We start from the raw sequence: 16336 nt of genomic DNA on the forward strand, positions 1-16336 counted from the left end.
CCCGGTCCCGTGACCGCGCACGTGACCGCGCACGGCATGGCGGCGGCGGGGGGGTGGCGAGTGGGGCGTGCGCGGCGGCGGCGGGGCCGGGGCGAGGAGGAGGAGGAGGAGGAAGAAGAAGAGGAAGGTGGTCCCGGAACCGAAGCGGTGCTGCGGCGGCTGCGAGAGGCGCGGTGAGTGCCCGGTCCGCGTGTCCGCTCTCCGCTGGGCGCTGTCTGGCCCCGCTAACGCCGCGCTCTCCCCGCAGGGACGATCTGCTGAGCTCCGGCTTCTGGGCGGCGAGCGCCGGTGAGTGCGGGGAGAGGGGGGTGCGGGAACAGCGGGGCCAGCGAGCCCCGGCACCGCCGCGCTGACCCCGCCGCCCGCAGGAGCCGTGCGGGCCCCGCTGAGCGGCCCCGCGGAGCCGCCCGCCCGCTGCGTGTGCTACGGGCTGGGCCGGTTCGGGCGCTGCCCCGCCGCACGGTACCAGCTCGCCTTCCTGCTGCTGCTGCTGGACGAGCTGCGGGTGAGCACCGGCACCGGGAGGGGGGAACAGCGGGGTGAGCAGCGGGCCGGTCCCCGCTCACACCGCCGTGTCCCGGTAGGTGCCGCCCGCCCGCTGTGCCCTGTTTGACCCAGCCTTCTCGGCGCGGGAGGCAACGGCGCTGCGAGCGCTGGGGCTGTGCCTGCTCCAGGAGAATGAGGTGAGGAGAGCCCCGGGTAAGACCGCCCGGGATCCGCGGGGCACTGCGGACAGCGTTCGGGCCGTGACGGGCTCGGCCGTTCCCGGGCAGGAGGGGAAACACGGCGTGCAGGGTGCGGCCACGCTGTTCTACATGGTGCACTGCGGGAAGGCCCTGTACAATAACCTGCTGTGGAGCAACTGGAGCCCAGCGGCGCTCTCCAAGCTGGTCATCATCGGGAACAGCTTCCGAGGAATCGAGGAGAGGTCTGGGCAGACCCTGGTCAAGCTCTAATGTCTCCCACCCTGCTTTCCTCTTGATTTTTATTGCTTCCGACAGCAGTTCCCCTGTTCTGCGCATTTTCGTTGCTATAAAGTTTTCAGTCGTCACCCCACTCCCCCCTTCTCTGTCCCCTGTAGAAAACCTATCTAAATCCACAGGAACATCGTGTGTAACGTGGACATCTTCTGTTATTGCAGATTGCTGTCCAGAATATTGGAGAGAGATTACACTTACATAGCAAAGGTATGAGGCAACAGTTTTAACATCATTGTTTCATGTTGACAACACACCTTTTAATGAGAAAGGAAATGAAATGCAATTGGAAAGGAGGATTCTTTTTAAAACCTTTTTCCTAGACACTGTAATATAAAAGCTAATCACTTTAGGATTGCTGAACATCTGCAGAACATCCTGCACACAGGGGCTGAGGGTAATGTAACACCATTCTTATCCTCACTGGCTCAGCTTTGCAGGAAGGGGCTTCTGCACTGTCGGTTTTTTCCCCAAATGATCTTTAGGTCTTGAAAGGAGTGGAGGAAGTGGCATTCCCCAGTCACCCCCGCTACCTGGACACCTTCAATGACACCTCCGTGCACTGGTTTCCCTTGGATAAACTGCAGGAGCTCTCCCCGGAGGTCTGGGACTTTGTGGAGGAGCCAATGTACCAAGATTGTGAAGACCTGGAGATCATCAGGAAGGGGGAAGGACCTACTGCCAAGTCCTGACCATGCCTGTGGTGGCAGGGCTGGGATCCATATCTCTTCCCATGGAAGCTTCTGTGCAGCTGATGTGGAGCTCAAGTGGCATCAGGCTCTGTCAAAAGTGGCAGCACCTGAATTCTGAGGTGATGGGACATTTTTGTATCTTGTTTAATAAAAAGTAAAGCTGAGCTTTGATTTACACCCACTGAATACAGCAACCTAATTCCTCCAAAACCTGCCTTGAGAACCATCTGCACTGCAGTGACTGCTCTTTGATGACCTCCCCTTCCATAACAATTCAAGGTATTTCCCTGTCCTAAACACATTTCAATGCATCAGGAAGGGGAAATTATTTGAGGGCTGTGCAGTGGGAGGTATTTAGGTCTAGTTCCCAGTGCATGCTTGGAAAAAGCTCTCAGCTGCCAAGATCAGCTCTTGATCAGTTCTGAGAACAACCAGGTCAGCTCCCTCCAGGAAAAAAAAGCCTTAGGACTCCTTCCCTCACCTCTGTGCTCTTAAACCACTGCAATCCTACAGCAAGCAGAGGGAGCTGGGACAGGACCTGGCTGTGTGCAGCAAAGAGGAGCCCACTGTGTGAGGGATGTTGTGGGGACAGTAACTCACTGCCAGCACAGCACACGGGCAGCACAAGCTGTGACATCTGTCACTAGACTCAGGGGACTCAGCTAGGCCAGCCCTCACTCTGGCTGGAGCAGGGAATGTGATCCCTCCAAACCTGCTGGTAAACATCTATCTCAAGTGGCAATTACCAGTCTCAGCACTGCTTTTTCTCCCTTAGCCTGGGCTCTGAGGTCAGGAAGTCCAGCCCTCCATCCTCTTGCCACTGCCTGAACAGCTCTTCCAATAAAACCTGGCATCCAGCTCCACTGTAACTATTTACAGACCTGGAACTTGTTTATTCTAAGGTTTACCTGGAGGCTTTTCCTGGGGGGTGACTCAATCCAGCAGGGCCTCACTTGGCCATGTCTGTGAGGCTCTGCAGCGAGGTGGGCACCCAGCTGCCTCACTTGGCCATGTCTGTGAGGCTCCTCAGCGAGGTGGGCACCCAGCTGCCTCACTTGGCCATGTCGATGAGGCTCTGCAGCGAGGTGAGCACCCAGCTGCCTCACTTGGCCATGTCTGTGAGGCTCTGCAGTGAGGTGGGCACCCAGCTGCCTCACTTGGCCATGTCTGTGAGGCTCTGCAGCGAGGTGAGCACCCAGCTGCCTCACTTGGCCATGTCGATGAGGCTCTGCAGCGAGGTGGGCACCCAGCTGCCTCACTTGGCCATGTCTGTGAGGCTCTGCAGCGAGGTGAGCACCCAGCTGCCTCACTTGGCCATGTCGATGAGGCTCTGCAGCGAGGTGGGCACCCAGCTGCCTCACTTGGCCATGTCGATGAGGCTCTGCAGCGAGGTGGGCACCCAGCTGCCTCACTTGGCCATGTCGATGAGGCTCTGCAGCGAGGTGGGCACCCAGGTCTTCTCCCCTTGCACGAACACCACTCCCCGGTCGATGTAGATGACGATCCTGCCGAAGGTGTAGAGCTGCTTGCCCTCGTGCCGCTTCCCAATGACGGGCATGAAGACGATGTTGTGCTCCTCAGCCTTGGTCTGGATGAGATCCTTGAAGTTCATGGGCACGGAGCCGGCGGCGGCGCCGATGCCACGCTGGGCCATGTTCTCTGCCTCGCGCCGCTCCTGCATGGCCTCGTACTGGAAGTCCTTGCGCCGCTCCGTGTGCGTCAGGTACGCGATGTTCTCCCGGGCACCCGGCTGCATGTACCCACCTGGGGGAGAGAAAGGGGAGAACACGGTCCTGAGCTGTTCCCAGAGGGAAGCAGCTCCATCCAGGACACAGTCAGTCAAGATGTTTGGAGTGTTGTGTTCAAATCTGGGCTCTGGAAGGGAGTTCTCACTTTTGGAAAGAGGGCATATTTCAGGTGCTGCTCCCTCAGGCATGCCCTTCTCTTTTTATACAGTGTAATTCTCAGTGAATTCCCAACAATCACTTTTAGGTGATAGGGAGAGTCATGTGGAAAGGAAGGGAACTGCTCTAAAGATAAGGAAAAGAGCCGGTATCTCAGCATAAAGAAAAAAATACCCAATAATGATAGTTTTAGAAGTCAAGCCCTAAAGGATGATGTCTGACTGACAGGGCAAGACTGGAAGGGGATCACTTGTTCAGTGGTCCAGGAAGCCACCAAAAATCTGTTTCTGCTTCAGTGCAGTCCAGAACTGTTGAGCAGCACCTCAGAGGTGTTCTTTAAGGACAGAGCAAGACAGAGCCTACTGACTTTCACTGCTCATGGGAGCTGCTGCCATGCTGCCAGCAGGGCCATGCCCCAGTCAGCCTCCCAGGAGTCACACATGACTGTGCTGCCAGCCCAGAGCAGCAGAGCCACCCCCATGAGCCACCTACCTACACTGGAGGACACAGCCCGGTTCATGATGTCAAGGGCTTCATTGAACTTGTCTTTGATGGAGGGATGTGCCAGCACCTGGTCTGAGAACATGGACTTCCAGCCCAGGTACCACTTGGTGATCTCTTCGTAGTTGGGGCTGTTACTGAGCCAAGAGCAGAGCACCTGCAGAGCAAGGGACAGGTCAAAGGCAGCACAGGGATGTTCGTGCAGGAGAGGCCTCTCTGCCACAGAATCCCAGGGCCATTTAACATGGAAAAGACTCCAAGAGTATTGAGTCTAACGTGTGACCAATCCCCCCCTTATTAACCAGCCCAGAGCACTGAGTGCCACATCCAGGCATTCCTTGGACACCTTCACGGATGGGGACTCCAAACCTCCCTGGGCAGCCCCTTCCACTGCCTGACCACCCTTTCCATGAGGAAATTCCTCCTGATGTCTGACCTGAATCTCCCCTGGCATGATTTACCACTTGGTTTATTAGTGAGTGTCAGTAAAAGGAGGAACCATTCCAATGACTGCTGAGCTGGGAGTGGGAACCAGCCCAGTTCAGTACCAGGGCAGCAATTCCTGGACAGGAATCACTCCCCAGATAACCAAACCTCTTTCCTCAGCCTTCGGCGTCTCACCTGCAGCCACTTTGGGAAGAAGTGTTTCTCCAGCAGCCCAACCAGGCTGGAGACAGAAATCATCCCCTCCCAGTCAATCACCCAGTAAAAGGCATCCATGTGCTGCTGGTGGGGGTTAATGATGAGCTCATTCAGACACATTCCTGGGAAAGGAGAGGACAGTTAGAAAAGAGCCTCACTCAGTTTTATCAGTTCCCTGACCTCTTTCACTACCAAGACACATAACTTGAGCAGCACCTTTTTGTTATCCTAAGGGACAGTGGGAATCTTTGGGTGATCCTGCCACAAAAGGGAACATTACCACATCCAGTGATTACAATTTGCTGCCAGAAGTGAGGAACTAGAAAACACTTGACTATTTTTGGACCTTTGAGCCACTTTACATTACAAAACTCATGGTGAAACATAAGAACAGACCAAGGAATTCAGGAGAAACAGGGAGTCATCTTACAGCCTGGTCCTACCTGACAGCTCTCAAATATTCCTATCAGCTGAAGACAGATAATTTATAAAAAATAAGACCAAAAAACCTGGAGCATAACCAGAGTAATTCCTCACATTTCTCCAATCTTTCTGCCTCTGCACAGGACTGGTAGCAGAAAATCAGAGGCAAGCTTGGTCTAACCTCACTAACAACAATCTGATGTAACACTGGCCCCCACATTAGCAAGGATCTTTTCTTGGTGTAAAGGCAAAGGTGCCACCAATCCAGCACTGCCTACTGTCTCACCGAGTTTAGGCACGATGTTCTTGACCATGAAAGCCTCCCAGGAGCCAGGAGTGAACACATCCTTCCAGGGCTGAAGGATGAGCTTGGCAGAGGAGTCGCTGGGGTGCCACTTCTGCAGGGCATTGGCCAGCTTGTTGCGGATGGGCGAGTACAGCGGCTCCAGCCGCGCCTGCATCAGCGGCAGCCAGGGGTGGATCCACGAGTGGATCGGCACCGTGTCCGTCAGTGGGTTCCAGCTCTCCACCTTGGGGCACAACAGGAATGATTAACTGAGTCCAGCCACCAGCAGCAAGTTTTGTGCAGAAGCACAAAGAGCTCTGATGTGGCCTCCGACTCCTCATTCCGTTGGCAGAGGCTGCACACCAGCGTTTGGGAGTTCCAGCTGGAATTCTAACACCGGTTCAGAGCATGGCTTTGCTCTACCCAGCCCTCTTCTCTCACCTCCTTCTGCAGCTTGGGGAAGATGAGCTGATCCAGGATGTTATCCAGTATCCACACAGGAACAACGTTCACCCAGCTATCCAAGAAATCCACCATGGATCCACAGTTCCTTGGCTGCCACCGCGCCACGATGTTTCTGACATATGGCATCCAGATCTCCCACATCAGTCTGGGAAGAAACCAAATTAATCAAAGTAAAGCTCAAAGCTACAGCCCAGGCCTAAATAAACCAAATGGAAGCTGATAGTTAAAGCTGCTTCTTTTCTGTAGCTGCAAACTGGATTTTAAGGAGGCCCAGAAAGGCAATCCTTGGGAAAAGCTCCCTTGTGTCTGTTCTTTTCCCTCCCCGAGGAAGCAGCACAGGAAGATGCTGCACAAAGTACAAATCATTTGTTCTTTACCTGTGAAAAGCATCTGTTGACAAGTCCTGCCCACTGTGGGATAATAGCTGATCGTTTTCCAGAAGGCTTTTCCACTTGGCTATGATCTCTGTGCCATATGTACAGTCCTGGGAATGGCAGAGCACAAATGGTCCTTATCCTTTTCCATTAATTCCAGCTAGGATCTGCATGGAGCAGGCTGTTGGTGTGCTGAGCACAGCCAGCCTTCTCACCTCCTCTCAGGGCAAACCAGGAGCTTGCAGTTCTAATTCCAGAATCCCACAATCATTGAAGTTGGAAAAGAACTCCCAGACCATTGAGCCCAACCTGTGACCCCTCCCCACCCTGTCACCAGCCCAAAGCACCGAGTGCCACCGCTCTAATTTCTTAAATGACTTTTAGTAAAGTCCTGCCAGAGAAACATCCCACCTTACAGTATTAATACACCTCCAGGGAGAGGACAGTTTGAACTTTTCCAGGTGTACAGAGAGATCCAGACTCTACCCCAGCCTAAATGGCACTTAGACTGTGCATCTCAGAGACCTGACAAACACTTCCTTCTTTTGCTAAAAAACAACTAGAGATTTGTTTTTCATCAAATTTTTCATCTCAACACTCATAAAAGGGATTGGTTTTAACCTTACAAACTCCTAAATTTTTACCCAGCAAATGTCGTAAGAGTGAGGACAGTACAGGGTTTCATTTTTCTCTTTTCTTTTTTCTTTTTCTCCAGACTGATCAGGAATTTAGAATCCCAGACTGGTTGGGATTTGAAGGGACCTTAAAGCTCATCTCATTCCACCCCCTGCCATGGGCAGGGACACTTCCCACTAGACCAGGACACTTGGGATAAGGCAACAAAGATTACTGGAGCCATCAAGTGAGAACTACAGATAACTCAAACCAACACACACCTTGAGGGGATCCCAGTTCTTGAAGTATTCCTTCATGAGAGGATAAACTATGGCCACTGCCAGATCCACCCTGTCTGACATCCTGTACTCCTCGTAGTACTTGTCCTGCAGGGTCTCAAAGATCTTTGCACATTCATCCAGGGTCAGAGGGTTCTCACAGCCCGGCTGCATCCGCCTCTCACACTCCTCCACCATGTCCAGCACCTTGCTGAGGTTGCTGATGGCTTTCTCCTCGTGGGACAGCACCTCAGCCATCTTCTGGATCTCGTGGCTCAGGTTGACCACCATGTCCCTCTCGTACTGCAGCTGCCGGTCGCTCTGGATGATCTCCTGCTCCGTGATGTCGATGAGCAGCTGCAGGTTGTGCTCCAGCTCGGGCAGGGCAAAGCCCTGGGGCTTGGAGTCCTTGCCCAGGGGCTGCTGGGGGCTGTCATCTGGGATGTTGTGCTTGTGGCTGATCTGGCTGTAGCTGTAATAAACCTTCTGCTCCCGGCCCGTCATGTCGATCACCTGCCAGCACGCAACAATGAACTCTCTTACAAAAACCCCTCTTTCATCTTTGCAAAAGGAGAAAATCCATGACTCCAAATTGAATTCTGGAGATTTCCAAGGATCTTAATTAGTCCAAGAGGCTGCTAACATACACTGTATTTGAATGAAGGGACTGCCTCCACAATAGCCTTCTCCAGACACAAGGAGTTAGAAAGAATAAGAGACAATCTGGAATCAAAGGAAGAATCTCCTCACCACATCCCAATTCCACTGAATGATTCTACAAGCAGTGATCTTGCCATTAGTTACACTATTAGTTACTTCACTTAGAACTTTTATAATTTTATAAAGACACTTTAATTTCAGATTTATAGTTTTATATTGAGCGCACACCAGACAAATGCTTTACCATCCCTCTGAGGTAAAAGATGGTTCAAACAACCCCAAAAAGGACAACTGTGCTTTTAGAAGTAGGTGCATGTTGATTATGACAAATGTGAAATAACTGAACTTAAACTGCAATTAACCCTCTACACACACTCACATTTAATCTGTCACCACATCCAGGTGACACAGAGCTATTACATGACTCGGGGATGAGTTCCATGAGGCTGCACAGGCAGTTCCTAGGACTGGCTTTACTGAGGTTACTGGTGGCTAAAATGTGCTGGTGACACCAAAGGGCCCAAACTGCTCCTCAGGGGTTATCAATCCTGGCTTATCAACCTCACCTTGACCTGGGACAGCTCCTTCTGAGGGGCTGCAAGCTGCTTCCTGATCCTGCCCTTGGCTTTCAGTTCTTCCACTGTCTTGTAGCTGTACTTGGGCTTTTTCTTGCCTCCATTTGGGTCCTTCCGCCACTGGCTGAGCTCCTTTTGAAATTCCTGGACAAAAACAGCAGAGCTGTGGTGGCTGCTCTTTGTCACACCCCAAATCTGCCTCTTTTTACAAGAAAATAACCATCAGACCAAAGAGGAATATGTACAGGAAATAACTGGGAAGTAAAAAAGCTCATGCCAAACCAGCTCAGATGCTGTGGGCCAGTCACCCATCCTATGGATTAAATGAACAGGATGTTCCTGATCTTTTTTTTATTTAAACAAAAGACAAAGGCTATTTACGTGGGGGACTCTTCAGAGGAGGGATTCTAGCAAAGCTACTGAAATAGAGTGAGCCAGAAACAACAAAGAACATTACACTGACAAGAAAGATTTGCCTAAACAAAATCAACATGTTCTGTGTTTGGCTTCTTATCTAAAATGAGCCCAAACAGTCTTCTCTGACACAGCAATTAAGAAAACTGAATTTTGTACACACAGCAAAGAAACAGCAAGAACCCTAGAAATACCTCCTCAGTTTCCTCTTCTGAGTCCACCACAGGGAAGTCCTGCAAAGACTGCGGGGTCCTCTCGGAGCCGTAAGCACCCACAGCACCTTTGCCTTTCCTCTGCTTGGCCTCGATGGGATTGATGATTCCTGGCAGGATGGGAAAGGGGTCAGGAGGACCAGTTTGTGTGCTGGGAGAGAGCAGAACAGCCAGGCTTTCCCTACAAGTTACCAGATCTGCACCAACATCCTCCCTGGCACTGCCTCCACCACTGTGGTCCTTCCAATATGACAATTCTCTAGAAAACCACTTCATCCCAGCACACTCCAAACTGCCAAAGCACAGCCCTGCTCCCAACCACATTTCACTGCCTTTCTATTCTGCCATGTAAAACAGCATCTCATTTTCCACAGGATGACCTTTGGAATTTACTGCCTTTTTTCTTGTTCTTTTTCTCTTGCAAAATAACCAGAGGAGGAAATGGCCACAGGTCAGTTTGAACACCCCTGACTCTACCACAGGGCCTGGATCACTGGAAGGAAAAGAAGGGAGTTTAAGCCACCTGGGGCTGGCAGTTCTTTAAGGAATCCAACCTCTCCTCCAAACCCCCAGTTAATAATAAACCACCAAACACACTGACAGTACCTTGAGCATTCTTCCCCAGACCCCTTCCAGGGACGTATCCCATCTTCTGGAGAAGCTTCTGCCCAATTCCTTTAGTGTGTCTCTCCCAGCTGCCAAAATCCACGAAGGACTTGGAGCCTCCTGCAAAGCCTTTCTGGCTGGGCTTGAAATTTCCACCCTGTCAAAAGCAAACACAATAAAAACCTGTAGCTCTGAGGCTTCAAATAACCAAAGGGTGCAAAACTCCCCTCAGAACGTTCTTCCCAGATGTGATTCTGCTGTCCCCACACTTCCCAGCTCACTGGAACCTCACCTGTGCATCCATGAAGTGCTATGGAGACTGCTGAAATTCCTCAAATGGGAAAGCAAAGTCCTAAAAAACTCTGGCTGACAACCTGACAGTTCTCAGGTTCCACAGTCAGATTTATCTGAAGCTGATTCCTGATTCTTTTGGGTTTTAACTGAAAATAAGGGTTTGAGTTTTAATCTGTGACATGCCTGGGTTTGTCCATTCTGTGACATTGTAAAAATAAAGTCTCTGAAGGGAAGGAAACCACAGGAATTCTCTTTGTTAAACCTCCAATGACCAAAGGGAATATTGACAAAAATGAAAGGACTGACTCACAAGGACTCATAATCATCATATCAATGTACAGTTGTACCAGTGATCTATTATTCTGATTTTTGTTTTATCAGTGCTACAAAATCCAGTGCAAACACTTCCCTTAATGACACATTTGGGCCTCTGGTTTAATGACTTCCCCCTTCTACTGCTCCATTACAGTTTCACTGCCCTCGACCACAGACTGAGTTTCATAAACATAAAACAGTACATTTCCGGGAGAACTCACTGTTTTTAACTTCTTGGGCACAAACTCCTTGGGAATCTCCTCCTGCTTCACAGGCTTCTCATCGTCATCGGAATCTTCGTCCGAGAGCTCCTCGGCCGCCGCCTTCCTCAGCCCAGCACTGACAAAGCTCACGGGGGCCGAGTAATCCCTGGAGCTGCAAAACGAGAGGGAATTCTGCTCCAGAGAACATTCCTGCAGGAGCATGGGGGCTGCTGTGCCTTACACCCCCCAAAAATGCGATATTAAAGGCTGTCGAGCTGTTTAACCCTGCTTTCCCTGGCAATTCCCATCCTCCCCCAAGCACATGGCAGGGAGCAAACACAGCGAAAATCTTTACAGCTGAGGGGGTTCCGAGGGCAGCCCTGCGCGGGATGGGCTGCTCGGGTGGATGTTTACGCCAGGGAAAGGCCCAAGGAACGGGGCAAAGCTCCAGAGCTACGCGGCCGGCACCGGTCCTGGGGTCCCAGAGCGGGTCGTGAGTCCCAGCCCAGCCGTACCGCTTCCCGCCGAAGCTGGGCCGCTCCTCGTCCGAATCGCGCTCGGCCCACACGCCGTAGGTCGCCTCCTCCTTGGTCTGGCGGTGCCGCTGCCGGTGCGGGTTGAATTCGTTCTGCAGGTCCCAGTCCGACACCTCGAAGCTCTCCATCTCCACGCCATCGTCTCCGTCCGTGCCGTACAAGTGCGACATCGACATCGTGGCACAGCCGAGATGCTCCGGCCCGTTCAGGGACCCTCGGCCCGCTCGACCCTCGACCCGGGAGGCCCGGCCGCACCGCCAAACCGGATGTGCCCCATTCACTTCCGGTCCGCTTCCGGTAGCGCAAGCTCCGCCCCCAAACCATAGAGTCAGGAGGAGCGGAGCGGCCGCGCCGGCAGAGCCGCCCTGTGGCCCGGCGGGGTAGAGGGGGCGGGGCCCGCGCGATTAATAATTAAGATATTAAATATCAAATCAACACTTTAATGGTGTCCGACACCGGGGGTGGGGTCATATATTAACTCTGCAATAGCCTCTGCAGGGTCAGGGTTGGGGTGGGGAGGAGGGCACACGCACCACAAAGTCTGTGCAGGGCCAGGCAGCCATTCCTGACCCTGGGAATTGGGAACAGCAGGACCAGGGTGGCTCTTCCCGATCCCAGGAATACGGAACAGCAGGGATGGGAGGGCCGTTCCCCCCACAGGGAACGGGGGACAGATCACGAGACACAAACGCGATGTACGGAGTCCTCCAGGCACGGCACAGGGAATCTCCTCCCGCCCCATCCCGAGTCCGGATTTCCACAGCTGCCTTCCCCAGGGAGCGCTGGGAGAGGCCAGGGATGTTCCCGCCGTGGAGCACGCTTGGCCTTTGCAAATAAATGCAAATACATTCCTGGAGCGCAGTCATTTGGCAACACTAGGAGCAAGCAATATGCTTGGAGAACCGATTTCCACGGGCCCACTGCACACTCTTCCTTCTCGAGCAACGAAAGGCCATTGGCAGCGTTCTGGAAGAGACAAAACACAGAACCTCAGAGACAGGATCGCCTCGGGAGTAGGATCCCTTCGGGAACAGGATCCCCTCAGGGGCATGATGCCTTCAGGAGCAGGATCCCCTCAGGAGCAGAATCCCTTCAGACTAGACAGCAATACCCGACTGAGGGTTTAAAGCCCCTGTGACACAAAAATGGTCATAAAGGAACCAATTCTCAGCCCAGGATAGGGGACACACAATTTCTGATCTTCCCTCAGTGCTTCTGATCTTTTTTCTAGCCCAACCATCTGCTTGTACACAGAAACTTGCTCTTAAAGGATTGATTTTAGTACCAAGAATGTTATTTTATCCTTTAGCATGGAGGAAGAACATCCAACACATCAACAGTTGTCTCTGGAGTAGAAGCCCAAGGCAGCAGCTTTGTTTTCCATCATGTTTTCCTTTGTTTTCTATCCCCTTCCTCAGGTCCATGGCACGTCCTTGGAAGCAGCTGGGGAGCAGCTCAGCTCATCCACACATTCCATGTGTCCCTGCTGCCCGCAGGGATGGGCTGCAATAACCCTCCCAAGCGGCTGAGTTTCATTTTGCAGCTTTAATCCTGTTCCCAGAGCTCAGGAAAAGAATTCCTTACAAATGGTCCCACACAGCAGCATTGTGTGGGAAGATCTGAGGCGACTGTGAAGGATCCCTGGCACCAGGAGTGTGCCTGGAACCCCAGCTGATCCACAGAAATCACACAAACCAAGTGCTGGTCCTGGACCAACGCAAGCAGATTTGCCCAAATCCCAAAATTAAGTAAACAAGGTCTTACCTGGAAATCATTAATTTTCTTAGTGAGAAGATGACGTGTTCTGAGTCACCTGGAAGAGCCCCAAAAGAGAAGGGTCAGCTCTGAGCCAGTACTCCTCAGGGAAGGGAGCAGGGATTAGGCACCCCAGTGTGTCCCACACCCTCAGGGTACGCCCAGCTTTTACCTGCAGGTGACCTTTGAGATTGGCTGGAGTTTTATAATCCCCCTTTAAAACCTGTGGGAAAGAGAAAGCTGGAGTGACCCTCTGGGGCAGTGGAATCACCCCTGGGTCACTGCTGTCAGCCATTCCCAACCTTCCAAGGGAAAAGGCTACACCTTGAGTGCTCTGTCCTGCTCTGGGCCCCTCTCTCCAGGACAGACATGGAGGGGCTGGAGCATGTGCAGGGAACAGAGCTGGGGAAGGGGCTGGAACAACATGAGCAGCTGTGGGAGCTAGGAAAGGGGCTCAGCCTGGAGAAAAGGAGGCTCAGGAGGGACTTTGTGGCTCTGCACAACTCCCTGACAGGACAGGCAGTAAGGGGCAGTTGGGTTCTTCTCCCAAGGAACAGGGACAGGAGGAGAGGAAACTGCATCAAACTGTGCCAGGGGAGGTTCAGGTTGGACATCTGGAGAAATTTCCTCATGGAAAGGGTGGTCAGGGCTTGGAACTGCCCAGGGCAGTTTGGAGACGCCATCCCTGGAGGTGTTCAAGGAATGTGTTTGATGTGGCACTCCGTGCTCTGGGCTGGGTGACAAGGTGGGGATCAGGCACAGGGGGGACTCGATGGTTCTGGGAGGGTTTTTCCAACCTGAATGTTCCCAGAGTTCTGCGATTCCATTTCCCCTCTGCGTGCCTGTTTCCCCCCCCCGCCCCGACCCAGCTCAGGAGCTCCCCTTGCTCTGGAGGGCTCCATGACCCCTCTCCCGTCCCCACCACGGCAGTGCCACTCACTCTGTGCGTGTTGTTGACAACCAGGGGGTCGGGGTGGCCGTAGTTGGGGGGGTTGGCGTAGGGGTCGTAGCCGAGCCTGGCAAGCATGGGGGCAATGTGGGCCATGTCCTGCAGCACATCCCCCGGGATGTGCCCGATCCATTTGGATAACGCCTCCATGTTCACCGGCTTGATCACCTGGTCTGTTGATCTTTCTATCCTGGGGAAAATAAAGGAAAAAAAAAAAAAAGAAAGACACAATGGTTGGATTTCATGCATGCGCTGAGCTAATGCACAATTTGCTGCCACCTCCACAGAGAACCATGGGATGGGACCTTAAATCCCAACCTGTCCTACTCCCTGGGACACCTTCCACTATCCCAGGTTGCTCCAAGTCCTGTTCCACCTGGTCTTGGGCACTTCCTCGGGTGGGATAGCCACAGCTTCTGTCCCTCACAGCCCTGCTCTGGGGAAGCAGACCCTGGCAGGGGGTTCCACAGCTCCAGAGGCTGGGTCCTCCTGTTTAGAATCATGGAATCATTGAGGTTGGAAAAGCCCTCTAAGATCAGGGAGTCCAACCATCGCCACAGCACTGCTTAGGCCACCACTGACCCATGTCCCCAGCTGCCACATCCACACAGCTTTTAAATTCCTTCAGGGATGGTGACTCTACCACTCTTCTGTTCCAATGACTAACTACCCTTTCAGGGAAGGAATTTTCCTTTTTATCCAACCTAAACCTCCTCTGGCACAACTTGAGGCTGCTTCCTCTTTCCCTACAGAAGGGATCCATCCTGCACCGGGACAGGGGGTTCCACCAGGACACCTCTGCTTATCAGAGGAAAACAGTGTAAGATGTGTGGGCTGTAGCACAGATACACCCGGTGACCCCTATGAATATTCAAAACCTGATTAAAGCAACCTGGACCTATTTACTGTGAGCAAACAGGGAAGCAGAGCCGGCTGCATTCCTAGGGCAACCCAGAAAACCAGAGCAGCTGCACATCCCCTGTGGCTCCTGTGCCCTCACCATCAGGGCACCAGCAACTGATACGGAGACTTGGATAATTCCCGTACATGGCTGATTAAATTTTGCTAAGCCTGACTTAAGCCTCCATTTAGAAAAGAAACAGCATTAAAAGAGGAAAAAGAAAGTGGGAGAAGGTAAACACCACCCCCACCAACACAGAGAGGCCAGGAGGGAGTGCTGGGTGTGCCTCCACTAGGCAGGTATTGCTTTTACTCTGCAATACCAGCCCCAGACCTGGCCAAGAACTGCAGCTCATCATCATTAGCAGCACAACTAATCACACCAAGGAGGCATCTGAGGACGGGTGGAGAAAGGCATTAAAGAGCTCACGTTTCAGAGCAAGCAGCTCTTTGCAAATTAGAGACTGAAATAATTTCTGCAGTGTCAAGAGAGATTAAACAGTCACCTGCTCCTGAAATCCTTGCTTGACAAGCTGTTCTGCGGAGTACAGCAGACTGGGAGCATTAAAGCCATTTCTTACTCAGGAACACAAACCCCACTGCGGTACAACGTGCTGTCCCTCTGCCCTTAAAATCACACACAAACACCAGCAACGCAGCTCTGTCCCCAGTTTCAGCCTGCTTTGTGCAATGAAAATACTCCTCGAAAAGCTGAGGAAGGAGCCGAGACTCACTTGGAAAGGGACACACCACCGGGCTTCCCGATGAGCTCCTCATGGTGCAGCACCGTGTCACTCCAGGAAATGTCCAGGAACCTCATGATGTTGTGCATAGACTGCTCGGGGTGCAGCACCAGCTGCTCGTAGTAGACGGGCAGGCAGCGGGCACGGCCGATCTCCAGGCACTGGGAATACATCACCTCGATGGCCTTGTTCCACTTGGTCAGGCAGTCCCGGTAGCTGCTCAGGTCGAAGCCGGCGATCGTCACCTTGCGCGTGATCATGGAGTGCACCGAGGCGCGCCCGTCCCGCACCATCAGCAGGAACTTGGAGTTGGGGAACAGCCGGGACAGGTACACGGAGGACTTGAGCGTGAAGGGATCCTTGTTGCACAGGTACCTGGCGGGCTCGCCGTGCTTGGCGATCACTTCCAGGATGAAGGCCTGCATGGCCGCGTCCAGCACCTGATCCGTCACCCCCGCCTCGTCCAGGCGCATCTTCTCGCGGCTGGACTTGGACCAGGCCTGGCGCATGGCCAGCACGCGGGGGATGATGCGGGTCTCCTCCCCGCAGCGCACCTCGGGGTGGGCGTCCAGCATGGCCCTCATCAGCGTGGTGCCGCTGCGGGGGACGCCGCCGATGAAGATCAGGGGCATGTCCTTGCTGTACCGGTACTCCACGTGGTTGGCGTCCACCATCACCAGCTCCTCGTTCTCGGGCCTCATCAGCCTGTGCCTCCTCTCGCTCAGGACCTGCTGGCACTCCAGGACTTGCTGCCCGAGGTGCAGGGTCACCATCAGGGCCGCCACCGAGCCCACCAGCAGCAGAACCCTGCGCGTGGTGACCCTCATCCTGCTCTCCCGGGCGCAGGCTGGGGGCTTCAGCTCTCTGCTAGTGAGTGTCCAACCCCATGGGCATCTGCAAGAGAACAGCACTGTCAGTCAGAGCAGCGGGGCAGGCCCTGCTCCCACGGGATGCTGACACCATCCCAGGATTTCATCACCTCCTTCACTTATCAGCACCTCCCAGGCTTGGTGCCTT

General features: G+C 53.2%; 3 protein-coding genes across 4 annotated transcripts; 1 reads left to right on the forward strand and 2 right to left on the reverse strand.

Annotated features, from left to right (window-relative positions):
- Nucleotides 1–36: 36 nt before the first annotated feature.
- SRRD (SRR1 domain containing) lies at nt 37–1833 on the forward strand. Its single transcript, XM_062504265.1, has 7 exons — nt 37–173; nt 248–288; nt 369–505; nt 585–683; nt 774–928; nt 1142–1187; nt 1463–1833. Exons 1-7 carry the CDS (start codon nt 37–39, stop codon nt 1667–1669), a joined length of 822 nt encoding a protein of 273 aa, XP_062360249.1. The 3' UTR covers nt 1670–1833.
- A 1213-nt stretch (nt 1834–3046) lies between these two features.
- On the reverse strand, nt 3047–11214 carry TFIP11 (tuftelin interacting protein 11). 2 transcript variants are annotated; one of them, XM_062504262.1, is made up of 12 exons: nt 10952–11214; nt 10455–10608; nt 9625–9781; nt 9001–9128; nt 8384–8536; nt 7161–7670; nt 6268–6374; nt 5867–6035; nt 5426–5669; nt 4696–4838; nt 4066–4231; nt 3047–3433 (listed from the first exon to the last, which is right to left on the reverse strand). In XM_062504262.1, exons 1-12 carry the CDS (start codon nt 11146–11148, stop codon nt 3078–3080), a joined length of 2484 nt encoding a protein of 827 aa, XP_062360246.1. In that variant the 5' UTR covers nt 11149–11214; the 3' UTR covers nt 3047–3077. The 2 variants fall into 2 exon arrangements, with proteins under 2 accessions (XP_062360246.1, XP_062360247.1); XM_062504263.1 differs by lacking the exon at nt 8384–8536.
- A 1541-nt stretch (nt 11215–12755) lies between these two features.
- Nucleotides 12756–16167, reverse strand: TPST2 (tyrosylprotein sulfotransferase 2). Its single transcript, XM_062504421.1, has 4 exons — nt 15311–16167; nt 13668–13866; nt 12900–12950; nt 12756–12785 (listed from the first exon to the last, which is right to left on the reverse strand). The coding sequence occupies exons 1-4, from the start codon at nt 16144–16146 to the stop codon at nt 12756–12758; spliced, it is 1116 nt and encodes a 371-aa protein (XP_062360405.1). The 5' UTR covers nt 16147–16167.
- Between the last annotated feature and the right edge of the window lie 169 nt (nt 16168–16336).

Source organism: Cinclus cinclus, chromosome 17, assembly GCF_963662255.1.
Source record: "Cinclus cinclus chromosome 17, bCinCin1.1, whole genome shotgun sequence".
Classification (NCBI taxonomy): Eukaryota; Metazoa; Chordata; class Aves; order Passeriformes; family Cinclidae; genus Cinclus; species Cinclus cinclus.